We start from the raw sequence: 15,846 nt of genomic DNA on the forward strand, positions 1-15,846 counted from the left end.
CCAGTTTTAGTGGGAGAGTGTGCTCATGTGAAATAAGTCCAAATAAATTTCAAAAAATTGAAATCACATGAATTATGATCTCTGACTACAATGGAATTAAATTAGAAATTGATTACAATAAGATGTCTAGAAAATTGACAAATATTTGAGAGTTAAACAACATACTTCCAAATAACTCATGGTCAAAGAAAAAGTGGAGGCCAGGCATGGTGGCTTACGCCTGTGATCCCAGCACTTTGGGAGGCCAAGGCGAGTAGATCACGGGGTCAAGAGATCAAGACCATCTTGGCCAACATGGTGAAACCCGTCTCTACTGAAAACAGAAAGCTGTGCATAGTGTTGCGTACCTGTAGTCCCAGCTACTCGGGAGGCTGAAGCAGGGGAATCGCTTGAACCCAGGCAGCAAATGTTGCAGTGAGCCAAGATCATGCCACTGCACTCCAGCCTGGCGACAGAGTGAGACTACATCTCAAAAAAAAAAAGTGGAAAATATTTTTAACTAAATGATGATGAAAGTACAACATATCAAAAATTTTCAGATGCTACTGAGGCAGTGTTGTTTAGAGGGAAATATATAGCTTTTTAAAACTTACATTTGAAAAGAAAAGGGGGCTCAGAATTACCTGTTTCCAATTGAAAAGACAGGAGAAAAGGAGAAAATTAAACCTAGATTATGTAGAAGAGAAAAAATGAAAAATTTAGGGAGAGAAAATAATGTAATAAGAAGCAAAAAGAAAATTGAGAAAAGTCAAAATGCTAAAAAGCAAAAAGTTATTTTAAAAGATTAGTAAAATTGATAGATTACATTGATAAACTATTAAATGACAAAACATTAATTGCAAGACCATTAAAGAAAAAAAGAAAATTTACTATCATTAGTAAGGAAGTAACTGCTATAGTTACGGAATCTAGACTTATAAAAAGGATAATAATTAAATAGCATATATAAATAAACTGGACAATTTAGGTAAAATGGACTTATTTCTTAAAAAATACAACTTACCAAAACTTACAAAATGAAACAGAAAAATCTGAATAACCATATATCTATTCATGAAATTGAATTTGCAATCAAAAGCATTCCCAAAAAGAACTCCAGATTCTATCAAACAATGAAGAAGAAAATAATCTCGATCTTTCAGAAAATAGAGAAGGAAGCACTTCCCAACTATTTTTAGGGCAGCAAAACCCAAATACCAAAACCTGGAAAAGGTATGACAACAGGAAATTACAGACTAATGTTCCTCATGGGCACAGACATAAAAATCTTTGACCAAACACAGGTTGGGGAGTGGACTTATCTGGAGGTTCCAGTATGGCTTTGTTCATATGTCTGTGCCTTGGCATAGATTCAGCCTGGTTTCAAGGTAGTGAGGCATCTTGAAACCAGGCTGGTGGCTTGGAGCTCCCAAAGAAATCAAGATACCTGGACCCTTTTCACAAGATGGTGCCAAAAGCAAAGAAGGAAGCTCCTGCCCCTCATAAAGCCGAAACCAAAGTGAAGGCTTTAAATGCCAAGAAGGCAGTGTTAAAATGTGTCCACAGCCACAAAAAAAAAAAAAAAAAAAAAAAAAGGAGATCCACAGGTCACCCACCTTCCGGCAGCCCACAACACTGCAACTCTGAGGCAGCCCAAATATCCTCAGAAGAGCACCCCCGGGAGAACAAGCTTGACCGCTATGCTATCATCAAGTTTCCGTCTACCATGGAGAAGACAGAAGACAACAACACACCTGGGTTTGTTGTGGATGTTAAAGCCAACAAGCACTAGATCAAACAGGCTGTGAGGAAGCTCTGTGACACTGACGTGGCCAAGGTGGACACCCCAATACGGCCTGATGGAGAGAAGAAGGCGTAAATTCAACTGGCTCCTGATTATAATGCTTTGAATGTTGCCAACAAAATTGGGATCATCTAAATTGAGTCCAGCTGGCTAATTCTAAATATATGTATATCGTTTCACCTTAAAAAAAAAATCAAGATACCTGAAGCCTTCTACCCAACCTCTATCACTTGTGTTGCATCCTCTTGCTCAAGCAACACACTAAGGCCAGCCCAGAAAAAAGGAAATTAAAGGCCACCTCTCAGTGGGGAAAGTAGCCAAGAATTTGCAGCTATCTTTTATTTACTATATTATCCAAGATATGAAAGCGTATGTCCAGACACAGGACACGTAGAAGAACATTTATAGCCGCTTTATTCATAGGCATCCTTACACAGGAACAATCCAAATGTCTGTCAACAGGAGAATAAATATATTCCTTTTGTTGAATGCCACTATGCAATGAACAAGAATGAGCTAATGCATGTAACAACATGGCTGAACCTCAAAAACATGTTGCATGGATGAAGCAAGCAATGAAAAGACCATATGATTCCATTTACATGAAAAGGAAGAAGAAAAACTATTCTAAAATACAGGACATTTGGTTGTCTGAGAGCAAAAGAGGGACTCATCAAAGGGGACATGGGGCATTTCTAGGGTGATGGAATGTTCTGTGTCTTGATTAGGATGAGATTACACATTTGTCAAAAACTCATCAAACTGTACAATTAAGAACAAGATACTTTACATAAATTTTGCCTCAATTTTTTAAAAGGGATACTCTTTTCTTGTTGGCTAGACAGTAGCAATAGCATGAGTACAATTTCAGTACCTGGAAACTGAGTGAAGAGCAAGATAGTGAACATACTGAGGCTATGACTGTTGATCATACTCAGTAAATAGTATTTGCCAAATATTTAACACAGGCTGGCTACTTTGCTAGGTGTCTTTACATTTTTCTCAATCCTTACAACAACCTTTTGAATTAAGTAGTATCTGTCTTGCAGGTGAGGAAAGATTTGGAAAGGTGAAATAAGTAGCTCAAAGTCACAAAACTTGTAAGTGAGAGTCTAGACTGAAACCCAGCCATGATTAGTTTGTAACCATTGTCTGCCCACAGGGACACACACAAAACCCTAAAGACCTTGTATAGGCATCTGGCATGTGTCTCTGGTTTCTTAAAAGCTGGACACTAGGTTGTGAAAGAATAGAAACCTTCATTGTAGAAGATTATGATGGATTTCTTAATATCACACAAAAAGCCACAATTCATTTAATTCCAAAAAAAATGGAAAGCCTGTTTGAGAAAGGTTTCAACATTAGCAGACTAGTAAGAATTAGTTCCTTTCCTCACCTAGATAACAATTTAAATCACTCTCTCTGGAGGTGGAAGGCCTGAGCTTGACTCCTGGCTCTGCTACTTTTGGCTGTGTGGCCTCAGGGAAGTTTCTTAACTTCTCAGCACAGTCCTTAAAGAGCTGTTGAAAGCATCCACAGAGTTAATAGGTAAAAGAGCTGTGAAGGGCCCCTGACATTTAGTAAGTGTTCCAAAAGTTGTTTGCTTTTTCTACTCAGGGCATTTCTTGTAACTGACTTAAAAACAAAAATGAGTCAATCATTACCTTGCCAATGTGACACTGTAGATGTGTTTTCGGTTAATCCTTACCGGAAACTTCAAGTAAATGCTATTACCCCCACTGTTCAAGTTCATATAGTTATAAAGCTAGTGACAAAGCTGATATTTGAACAAATATCTTCTTGACTCCAAAGCCTATGCTTTTTCCCAGTAGAGAGCCAAGGGCAGTGATAGAAGGGATTCACTTTACACCCTTCAGGAGTAAAACCAGTTCTTTTCTTCCAGGTTTGAATCTCTATTTACTGACTTGGAACTGAGGCCGGTAGAGCTGGGCATCTCCAGCTTTGGGGCTTCTGTCACCACCATGGAGGATGTCTTCATAAGGTGAGCACATATAAAACTGTAAGACTCTGAGATTCTTAGGGTCAGAAGGGATTTTAAAGGTCATCTCTCTAAACATTGCTCAATGCTTGTATCTTTTCTGTAGCAACCTCACTGAATGGCCTTCCAGCCTCTGACTTTTACTTCCAGTAAGAGGGATACCTGAATCTCGGCTCACTGCAACCTCTGCATCCTGGGTTCAAGCAATTCTCCTGCCTCAGACACCCGAGTAGCTGGGATTACGGGCACCTGGCACCACACCGGACTAATTTTTGTATATTTAGTAGAGACGAGGTTTCACCATGTTGTCCAGGCTAGTCTCAAATTCCCAACCTCAAGCCATCTGCCTTCCTCGGGCAACAGATATATTGGTGAATAATATCATTCAACCATCATAATCTTAGCAGAAATGTCTAGGAATGAAAAACAGAAAAAGATATTGTATCATTTGAGATGGTTTAGCCTGCAAATAACAGATAATTCCAACTCAGCAGGTTTAAATAATAAAGAAGATTTATTATTTTATTTAAAAAGAATTCCCCAGATGGGGCAGCTCAAGGGTTTGCAGATTCATCCACCAAATAGTCTTAGTGTCATGAAGCAGGCACGCAGGCTCAATTCTAGGACAGCTTTGATGGAACACTGAAGGTATACTACCTGGGAGGCTGCACCTGGCTAGAGAATGGTGATGAGAAAAGGTATTTTATTCAGTAGGGCAATCTTTGTCTTTTAACTGGAACACCTAGTCTATTTACAAGTATTTATAATACATTCAAATTTATATCTGTTACTTTATTTGATATTTTCTACCAGTCTTTCTAGTCTATGTAAATTCAAACAACAAAAAAAAATTTTTGGAGACAGAGTCTCACTCTGTTGTCCAAAGCGAAGTGCAGTGGTGAGATCTCAGCTCACTATAACCTCTGCCTCTTGGGTTCAGGTGATTATTCTGCCTCAGCCTCCTGAGTAGCTGGAACTACAGGTATGTGCCACCATGCCTGCCTAATTTTTATTTATTTATTTATTTTTACGTATTTATTTATTTTTGAGACGAAGTATTCCTCTGTCACCCAGGCTGGAATGCAGTAGAGCCATCTCAGCTCACTGCAGCCTCTGCATCCCAGGTTCAAGCAATTCTCCTGCCTCAGCTTCCCGAGTAGCTGGAACCACAGGTGCCTGGCACCACATCTGACTACTTTTTATATTTTTAGTAGAGACGATGTTTCACCATTTTGGCCAGGCTGGTCTCAAACTCCCAGCCTGTGATTTGACCTCAAGTGATGTGCCTGCCTTGACCTCCCAAAGTGCCTGTGATTACAGGTAATTTTTGTATTCTTAGTAGAGATGGGGATTCTCCGTGTTGACCAGGCTGGTCTTGAGCTCCTGACCTCTAGTGATCCACCCACCTCAGCCTCCCAAAGTGCTGGGATTGCAGGCATGAGCCATTGTACCTGGACTTTAAACAAATTTTATTGGTACATAATGTGCGTATGTATGGAATACATGTGATATTTTGATACATGCATATTTAACTTGAGATTTGATTGATGTCTGCCTGTAGACATCTTCCATGAGTTTAGACTCCCCAGCCGGGTGCAGTGGCTCATGTCTCTAATCCCAGCACTTTGAGAGGCCGAGGCGAATGGATCACGAGGTCAGGAGCTTGAGATCAGCCTGACCAACATGGTGGAACCCCATCTCTACTAAAAATACAAAAATTAGCTGGGCATGGTGTCGTACACCTGTAATCCCAGCTACTTGGGAGGCTGAGGCAGGAGAATCACTTGAACCCAAGAGGTGGAGGTTGTGGGGAGCTGAGAGTGTGGCACTGCACTCCAGCCTGGGTGACAGAGCAAGTCTCAAAACACAAAGAATCCCCGGCTATTATCATCTGTTCATACAGGGCCTCTGCTCAAATATCTCCTCTCGTTCTGGAACTCCAATTAGACATATTAGATCTGATCACCCTACTATGTGAACTTGAACATTTTTTTGTTTTGTTTTGAGATGGAGTCTCACACCATTGCCCAGGCTGGAGTGCAGTGGTGAAATCTCCGCTCATGGCAACCTCCACTTCCCAGATTCAAGTGATTCTCCTGCCTCAGCCTCTCAAGTAGCTGGGATTACAGGACCTGCTACCACACCCCACTAATTTTTTGTATTTTTAGTAGAGATGGGGTTTCACTATGTCGGTCAAGCTAGTCTTGAACTCCTAACCTCGTGATCCACCTGCCACGGCCTCCAAAAGTGCTGGGATTACAGTCGTGAGCCACCATGCCCAGCTGAATTTTAACTTTTTAAATATTTTCCAACTCTTTGTCTCTCTTAAGTTGCATTCTACATAATATCTCCTGATCCACATCCATGTCTTTGATTTTCTCTGCAGGTGTTTCTGATCTTCAGCTAAATACTTCCATTGAGAGTATTTTAGGGTTTTTTTTTTTTTTGGTTGTTTTTTTGTAGAGACGAGGTCTCATTATGACCTCGAACTCCTAGGCTCAAGTGATCTCCTGCCTTAGTCTCCCAAAGTGCTGGGATTACAGGCATGAGCCACTGGACACAGCTAGTTTTAAAAATGCTTACATTTTTATTGAAGTATAACATACATACCAAAAGGTGTGCAATCATTAAACCTGCAGCTCAGTTTTCATTTTTGAGTTTTTGAAATTTTGTTGTTTTTGTTATTTTGAGACAGAACCTTGTTCTGTTGCCCAGGCTGGAGTGCAGTGGTGCGATCTTGGCTCACTGCAACCTCTGCCTTCCAGGTTCAAGCAATTCTCCTGCCTCAACCTCCCAAGTAACTGGGATTACAGGCATGTGCCACCATGCCCAGCTAATTTCTGTATCTTTAGTAGAGAAGGGGTTTCACCATGTTGGCCAGGCTGGTCCTTAACTCCTGACCTCAGGTGATCCGCCCACCTTGGCCTCCCAAAATAGTAGGATTACAGGCATGAGCCACTGTGCTGGGCCAAGTTGTTGAAATTTTTATATATTCTAGATACAATTATTTTGTCAGATATGTGTTTTATCTACATTTTCTTCCATTATGTGGCTTGCTTCTTCATATTCTTAGGGGTAGCTTTTTTTTTTTTTAAGGCAGCATATCACTCTGTCACCCAGGCTGGAGTGCAGTGGCACAATCTTGGCTCACCGTGACCTCCACTGACTGGCCTGGGTTCCAGTGATTCTCCTGTCTCAGCCTCCCACATAGTTGAGATTACAGACATGTGCTACCATGCCTGGCTAATTTTTTTGTTTTTAGTAAAGACAGAGTTTCATCATGTTGGTCAGGCTGGTCTCAAACTCCTGACCTCAAGTGACCCACCTGCCTTGGCCTCTGGGATTACAGGCATGAACCACCGCACCCAGCTTAGTGGTAGCTTTTGATTAGAAGTTTTTCATTTTTATAAAGCCTAATTTCTAAATTTTTTTTTTTTTGAGATGGAGTCTCAATCTGTTGCCAGGCTGGAATGCAGTGGCATAATCTCGGCTCACTGCAACCTCCGTCTCCTGGGTTCAAGGATTTCCCCTGCCTTAGCTTCCAGAGTAGCTGGGACTACAGGTTCGAGCCACCACACCCGGTTAATTTTTGTATTTTAGTGGAGATGGGGTTTCACCATCTTGGCCAGGCTGGTCTCAAACTCCTGACTTCAGGTGATCCGCCGGCCTCGGCCTCCCAAAGTGCTACAATTACAGATGTGAACCACCATGCTCAGCCCCTAAAATTTTTTTGTTACTGTGTTCCGTATTCTTTCTAAAAAATATGCCCCTACTCTTAGATCACAAAGTTATGCTCCTGCCTTTTATTCAAGGAATTGTATCATTTTAGCTTTTACATAGTCCTGTAACACATTTTCTATTAATTTTTGTGTATGGCTGTGTGTGTGTGTGTGCGTGTGTGCGCATGTGCGTGCGTGCACATGCAAGACAAGATCTCACTCTGTCACCCAGGCTGGAGTGCAGTGGTGTGATCACAGCTCACTGCAGCCTCCACCTCCTAGGCTTAAGCGTTCCTCCCACCTCAGCTTCCCAAGTAGCTGGGACTGCAGGCACACACCACCACCCCCAGCTAAGTTTTTTATATTTTGTAGAGACAGGGTCTTGCTATATTGCCCAGGCTGATCTGGAACTCCCGGGCTCAAACAACCTTCTCACCTTGGCTTTCCAAGTGTTGGGATTATAGGCATGAGCCACGGTGCCTAGACTTGTGTACAGTTTGATAAGAGGTTAAGTGGAAAAACATACACTGTTGTTTTTTCTGCTCTCACATCACAGCAGTCAACACAGAAGACTCCTGTGATAAAATGTGTGGGAATTTTCCCCCAACAACAAGCAAGCAATCAGTTCTGCAGCAGACACCAGCTGCATGTCTTCCAACTCAGTTCTCAAGTATTTGGAGACAGCATTGGACCCCACAGATTGAAGGCTAAATCTCACAAGACTTCCCACTTGCAGTGTCAGTCACAAGCCCTGGATTGTTTTACCCATCCCCCCCGCTTTTTTTTTTTTCCAATTGAGGAGGCCGCTAGTCTCTGTCTTTTGAGCTGGGCTTAAGTGATCCTCCTGCCTCAGCCTCCTGAGTTGCTGGGATTACAGGTGTTAGCTATTACACACTTTCTGTGCTTCTGACTGACCAGCTGTAAACTAGGGATCCTACTACCCCCTCCTTAGGTTCCATTAATTTGCTAAAGTGGCTCACAGAACTCAGGGAAACACACTCCCAGTTTATTATAAGGATATTACAAAGAATACAGAAGAAGAGACCCATAGGGGGAGGTATATGGGAAGGGGCATGAAGCCTCTGTGGCCTCCCCGGGTGTGACACCCTCCAGGAACCTCCAATTGTTCACCTATCTGGAAGCTCCTCTTGGGCCTTTTATGGAGACTTCATTGGATAGGCATGACTAAAGCATGGACAATAGTGTAGAAATAAGACTGGTCAAAAAGAGTACTGTGTAATACTAACAGTCTGGGTGGGGAAACCCAGCAAGGCCTGTTTGTTCAGATCCTTCCTGGCCTCTCTGTGCAGTATTCCTTCCCCCAGGGTATGGGATAGTACACCTTCTAAAATGGTGGGGTGGGGGTGGGGGTCTCATGACCTGCAATCAGACAAGATAATTCTTTATGGCCAGCTCCAAGACAGAAAGATGGGGGAAGATTATATTTTTAGTTTCTGTGACCTGCCTTGGGGAGAAATAATAGCTATGGGAGTTATTAGCCGGGAACTATGAAAGAAAACATTTTTTATTGACCCCTGTGATAGAATGATGTCACCACCTCAACCCCTGTGATCTGTTGTTTTATCACAGGGGTTGAGGGTCATTTTCTTCCACATAAGTATCCAGATGAGACAGACTATTTGTTGCAAAGACTTTTTTTTTCCACATTGGGTTGTTCAGATGCCTTCACCAAAAATCAGTTGACTGTACGTCTCTACATTCCCTCTTCTGTTTCATTGCTCTGTTTGTCTCTCCTGTGCCAGTGCTATACTGTTGAGATTTCTGTAGCTTTGTAGTATGTCTTGAAGTCAGGTAGTATATAGTTCTTCCAGCTTTGCTCTATTTCTCGAAGATTGTTTTGGATACTGTAGATCCTTCACATTATCATGTAAATTTTTAAAATAAACGTTCTATTTCTTTCTTAAAAAAAAAAAAAAAAAGAACCTGTTGGAAATGCTAGGTGAGTTGTAACAATGTACCACACTAATGTTAAATGTTAACAATGCAAAATGTTAAAAATAGAGAAATGGGGGTGGGAGGAGATGGGTATATAGGAAACTCTGAACTTTCTGCTCAAGGAAGTAGATGCCCCAGCCCCAGCTTGACTGCAACCTCATGAGAAATCTTAATACAGAACCACCTAGCTAAGCCACTCTCAAGTTTCTGACTCCCAGAAACTGTGTGAGATAATAAATATTTTCCATTGTTTTAAGCTGCTAACTTTTCGGATAATCTGTGTCACAGCATTGGATAACAAACATACCAACTTTTACAGAACCATACTGAAGGAAAATAGTTAATATCCTGGATTATTTTGCTGTGACAAATTCCTAGTAGAATGATAGCCCAAAGCCTATGACTAGAAGTAGTTTCCTGGTACATTGACACTTTGCTGCCAACTGAACACATCGTTTTGCCTAGAGCAGGGGTCAGCAGACTTTTTTCGGGCGTGGTGGCTTACACCTGTCATCCCAGGACTTTGGGAGGCCGAGATAGGCGGATCACAAGGTCAAGAGATCCAAGACCATCCTGGTCAACATAGTGAAACTCCATTTCTACTAAAAGTACACAAATTAGCTGGGCATGGTGGCACGCACATGTAGTCCCAGCTGCTCAGGAGGCTGAGGCAGGAGAATCGGTTGAACCTGGGAGGCGGAGGTTGCAGTGAGCTGAGATTGCGCCACTGAACTCCAGCTTGGTGATAGAGCGAAACAAAACAAACAAACAAACAAAAAACAAAGGTTGAGAGAGCACATAGTAAGTATTTTATGCTATGTAGGTTTAGCAGCATAATCAAGGATATTATATAAGTAATTATTTAACTATCTAAAGTTAACTATAACCATTGAAAATATAAAGTTCCAGCCTGGCTACAGTGGCTCACGCCTGTAGTCCTAGCTACTTGGGAGGCTGAGGCAAGAGGATCCCTTGAGCCCAGGAATTTGAAGCAGCCGTGAGCTGTGGTCACCACTGAAACGCAGCCTGGGCAACAAAGTGAGATCCAGTCTCTATTTTTTTTAAGAGTGTGTGTGTGTACACACACACAATATATAATATATACATACATATGATCATATATACACCATAAATGTATATATAGTATCTATATACACACAAGTGCATATATATGTAGCATGTATATATAATGTGTGTATATATACACATATTAGTATATATAGTTTACATACATTTAGTAATGTAGTTTACATACATTTACATACATACACACACTAAATGTATGTAAACTATATACTAATATGTGTGTGTATATATATATATATACACACATATATATTAGCTTATGTATACTATATATAATGTACATACATACACACACACATTGGTTAGTTAAGACTGTACTGGCCAGTTTATAGCCAGTATATACTATACACACACACACACACACACACACACACATATATATATTTATATATGTGTGTTTCAATGTTTATGGTTATGTTAGATGGTTATATAATACTATGATATCCTTGATTATGCTGTTAAACCTAGATAGTATAAATATAATATATATATATATATATATGGATCAGAATGAAGCATCTTTCATTCTGAACTCAGAATCCCTTGGGCTGGATATGGCCCCCTGGCCTATCCGTTGATTGTTTACCAACCTGTGGCCTAGAGTCTCAGCAGGGCTGTGTTTTATAATTTTCAGTTTTGCTAATGAAATAGAGATTAAATGACACATCATTTTGTTTTAATTTGTATGTAGACTCTTTTAGGGAAAATGACAAAAATCCATTCATACTAGCGTTACCTTAGTTATTTGGAAAGTTATTGGTTCGTTAACTCAGTACTTAGGACTTATTAAGACCTTGCTAGCCTGTTTATAGCCAGTATCTGCCTGCTACCCATTATGTATAATCTAGATGCAGCTTTTTTTTCTTTATTCTTATCTTATTTTTTTTCAAATACCATATTACTTTCATTCTTCAAATTCAAACGAAATGTGCTGTGGTTTTGAGAATTTCTTTTTGTTTTTGCTTTTGGTTTGGTTTAGGGTTTGTATGTTGGCAGATGCCAGTACAGCTATCCCAAACATCAAACGTCCCTCTATCCATCCCCAGCCCCTGCTTAGCAGAATTCCTGTTGACAGAATTAAACATCTTCATTCAAGGATCTTCTCAGTACAGACTGGGCTGCCAATCAAACCAAACACTGGGGTAAGTCACACATTCCAAATGCATGCAGGAAAACACATATTGGTTTAATTCTTGGAAATACACTCTCTTTCTGTCAATAAGTTACGTCAGCCTTTTACAGAGGCCTAAGAAAAAATATGCACATTTTAGGTATAAAAGATTGGCCGTGCCAGTTTGAGCACTATCACAGTCTCTGCTGTAGTTCAAAGGCAAAGGGTGATGGTCTGGACAGGATTAACCCAGTATAGGAAAGGATCATAAAAGATTATAATAGAGATTTTGGCCATTCCTCTGACCAGGAAGAAGACAGAATAAAAGTACAAATCTGCTGGCCAAAAAGCGTATCTCTTTCACTATGAAATTAATCATGTATCGCTTGGAATTTAAAATTTTTAAAAATATACCTTTATTAAATGTATGGACAATCTGTAATGTTCCTTTAATGTTGAAAAAAGGATATTGGGCTGGGCATGGTGGCTCACACCTGTAATCCCAGCACTTTGGGAGGCTAAGGTGAGTGGATCACCTGAGGTCAGGAATGCAAGACCAGCCTGACTAACATGGTGAAACCCTGTGTAAACAAAAAACAAATAAATAAATAGCTGGGCATGGTGGTGGGTGCCTGTAATCCCAGCTGCTCAGGAGGCTGAGGCAGGAGAATCACTTGAACCCGGGAGGCGGAGGCCGCAGCAACAGTGAGCAGAGGCTCCAGCCTGGGCGACAAGAGCAAGACTCTGTCTCAAAAAAAAGAAAAAAGATTATTTGATGTGCATTTTATGAAGTGTTCTTGATTAACTATACACAAGTATTAATGTAAAATAAAACTGACTTTCTTGGATTAGTCAAGAGAGTAACTTATTGTTTCATAACCTTGAATCACACAATTATAGGGAAGCTGTCATCCACTGACCCTCCAAGTTGGGAAAGGTCTGGGGGTCAACTAGGTCAGCCATCTGTCTCACACAGGAGGCAAAACAAGACCCCATCTCTGAAAAAGCTAAAAAATTAGCCAGGCATGGTGGTGCACACCTGTAGTCCCAGCTACTAGGGAGGCTGAGGCAGAAGGATCGCTTGAGCCCAGGAGGTCAAGGCTGTGGTGAACCAAGATCACACCACTGCCCTCCAGCCTGGGTGACAGAGTGAGACCCCATCTCAAAAAAGAAAAAAAAAATCTTAAATTCAAAGAGTTTTAACTTGAAGCAAATTTTGAACATATTGAAAAGTTAGTTATACGTAGTATTAGGGAGTGCAAGTGGGCAGGAGCCAGGGGCCACTTCAGTGCCTCCAGCTTCTATTTGTGATCATGTTAATGCTGTGTTTCTCTTTTATTTTTTTTTAATTGTAGTTCAGTCTTCTCTGCCAACAATTTTATGCCATGCTCCTGAAAAAGGCCACATATTCTTGGCACAACTGGATGTTGATGTTATCAATACAGATCGTGGTCCCTCTGGTGATCACCATGTTAAGCCTCATGTTCTTCGACTTCAAAGAAAGAATCACGGAAAATGTCCCAGTGGAGCTGACTCGGAAAACATATGGTCAGACCATTGTTCCTTTCTTTATTTCTCGGAATTCCAGGCTGGATCCTCAACTTTCAGAACGCTTTGCAAATACGCTTACAGCTGAGGGACAGATTCCTCTGGAGGTTCTGGGTAAGTACCAGGCCCAGGAAAATGAGGCATGAAACCACCCTATTGTTGTTTTTATTGAAGCCATGTGCTGCTGGGCCACATGGTGCTCTCTGACGTTAGAAATAAATAGAAATCTCAGAAAACCATATCTCAAACCCCAAATGACAGGAAAGGTAGAGTCCCTAGAAATAAGACCAAGTATGTGCCTTTCTAGGAATGAAAGCATACCCCAAAATAAAATTGTGGGGTTTGTGTCTTTGTGTGTGTGTGTGTGTGTGTGTGTGAGAGAGAGAGAGAGAGAGAGAACGAGATGGAGTCTTGCTGCAATACCCAGGCTGGAGTGCAATGGTGTGATCTCGGCTCACTGCAACCTCTGCTTCCTGAGTTCAAGCAGTTCTTCTGCCTCAGCCTCCCAAGTAGCTAGTACTACAGGTGGCCAACACCACACCCAACTAATTTTTGTATTTTTAGTACACATGAGATTTCACTATATTGACCAGGCTGGTCTTGAACTCCTAATCTCAGGTGATCCGCCCACCGTGGCCTTCCAAAGTGCTGGGATTTCAGGCATGAGCCACTGTGCCTGGCCTCCCAAAATAAAATTGATAAACTATTCAACATGTTTGAATTGTATTGAAAGGAGAACTACGATTCTTCTTTTTTTTTTTTTTTTTTTTTTTAAGGTGGTGTCTTGCTCCATTGCCCAGGCTGGAGTGCAGTGGCACCATCTCAGCTCACTGCAACCTACGCCTCCCAGGTTCAATGGCGCGATCTCGGCTCACCGCAACCTCCGCCTCCTGGCTTCAGGCAATCCTCCTGCCTCAGCCTCCCAAGTAGCTGGGATTACAGGCACGTGCCACCATGTCCAGCTAAATTTTGTGTTTTCAGTAGAAATGGGGTTTCACCATATTGACCAGGCTGGTCTTGAACTCCTGACCTCATGATTCACCCATCTCAGCCTCCCAAAGTGCTGGGATTACAGTGTGAGCCACCATGACTGGATGAGATCTCTACTTCTGTCCAGAGAGTTTATGCATGAAATGGTGACAGACATAAAGAAAATTAGGCAAATGAGAAAAGGAGAACATTATTAATTTCAAGGGGAAAGTTGTACAACAAAACATACTACTTGCTTCAGTTGTAAATAATTTTTACTTAGTCATAATGTCAAAACTGACTATTGTTTTAGCCAAAATTATGATGTAACTCTAGTGAGAGGAAGGTAAGGGGAAATCTGTAGGGTTGTAAGAGAGGATGGTTGTAAGAGAACAAAATCCTTGCTTCCATCTTGAGACATCATCAGCTAAATGTGCTGTTTAACAACGTGGAGAAACAGCCGGTAAAAGATGTGAATAGGCATTGGGGAGGGTCAGGGCTACGAAAGAGCACAGCTGTTTCTTGTAGAACTATTTGAATTTAAAAAATATATTCATGTATTATTTTGATTAACATTTTAAAATAATTACTTTTTTAAAATAAAGATTTCAAGTGCAGAACACAATGTGACAAAATGGTTGTCATCATAACACCCTGCCTCTCTAGGCCCTGGTTTCTTCATATTCCAAATGGGGAGAGTGACAGACCTCACCTCGCAGTATCATTGGGTGATTTCCTGAGTGTTTGTCAAGCGCTTTGCACAGGTGCATCATGTGAGCACTCAGCCAGTGGTGCTGGTGCTATTGTTTTTGTCATTATGATTGAAGGTCCCTTCAGCACTAAAGAGTTTGGATTTCTGGACTCTAGGTGGGTTGTGTATTTGAATTTGACTTGGCACCGTATGCTTAGAATACAACGAACAGCATCATTACCAGCCCTCAAGGAGCTTCTAGTCCTGAGATCTTATGCATAAATGACAGTTACAACACAAAGTGACAGTGACTGCAATTGGAATGCTGTGGAATTACATGGACATATGTCAGCCGTGGAGGGTCAGAGTAGGCTCCCGAGTAAGAGCCCAAGGTATGAATAGGTGTTGACTGATAGAAGGGAAAAGTAACCCAGAGAACATTCCGAACAACAAGAGGAGCATTTGTAAGCATGGGGCATTGTAAATCCTTAGGTTTGGCTGGAGCTAAGGATAGTGATGGGCTGAATTTGGATACTGATGGGCTCTGTACCTCGTGCAGGAATTTGGCTTTGTTGTGAGGGCAGTGGAGAGCCACTGCAAGTTGATTGGTGGGTGCATTATGGCCAGATGTGTCCTTTCAATCAGACTGGAGGTACCAGATAGAAGGCAAATCTGGCCAGGTGCAGTGGCTCATGCCTGTAATCCCAGTAGTTCGGGAAGCTGAAGTGGGTGGGTCACTTGAGGCCAGGAGTTCAAGACCAGCCTGGCCAAAATGGTGAAACCCCCATCTCTACTAAAAATACAAAAATTAGCCAGGCGTGCTGGCGCGTGCCTATGGTCCCAGCTATTTGGGAGGCTGAGGCAGAAGAATCACTTGAACCCGGGAGGCAGAGGCTGCAGTGAGCCGAGATCCTGCCACTGTTCTCCAGCCTGGGTAACAGAGTAAGACTCTGTTTCCAAAAAAAAGAAGGCAAGATCTTCATT

At 41.5% G+C, this 15,846-nt stretch overlaps 1 protein-coding gene across 1 annotated transcript in view; it reads left to right on the forward strand.

Moving 5' to 3' along the window:
* LOC104651471 (ATP-binding cassette sub-family A member 17-like) overlaps window positions 1–15,846 on the forward strand; it is a 36,635-nt gene that overhangs the window by 16,597 nt on the left and 4,192 nt on the right. The window contains exons 4-6 of the mRNA XM_010339052.3: window positions 3,687–3,785; window positions 11,523–11,685; window positions 13,010–13,316. Of these exons, the coding sequence (XP_010337354.3) occupies window positions 3,687–3,785; window positions 11,523–11,685; window positions 13,010–13,316 (569 nt within the window). The remainder of the gene's footprint in view (window positions 1–3,686; window positions 3,786–11,522; window positions 11,686–13,009; window positions 13,317–15,846) is intronic.

The sequence above is a fragment of the Saimiri boliviensis genome, chromosome 12 (assembly GCF_048565385.1).
Source record: "Saimiri boliviensis isolate mSaiBol1 chromosome 12, mSaiBol1.pri, whole genome shotgun sequence".
NCBI lineage: Eukaryota > Metazoa > Chordata > Mammalia > Primates > Cebidae > Saimiri > Saimiri boliviensis.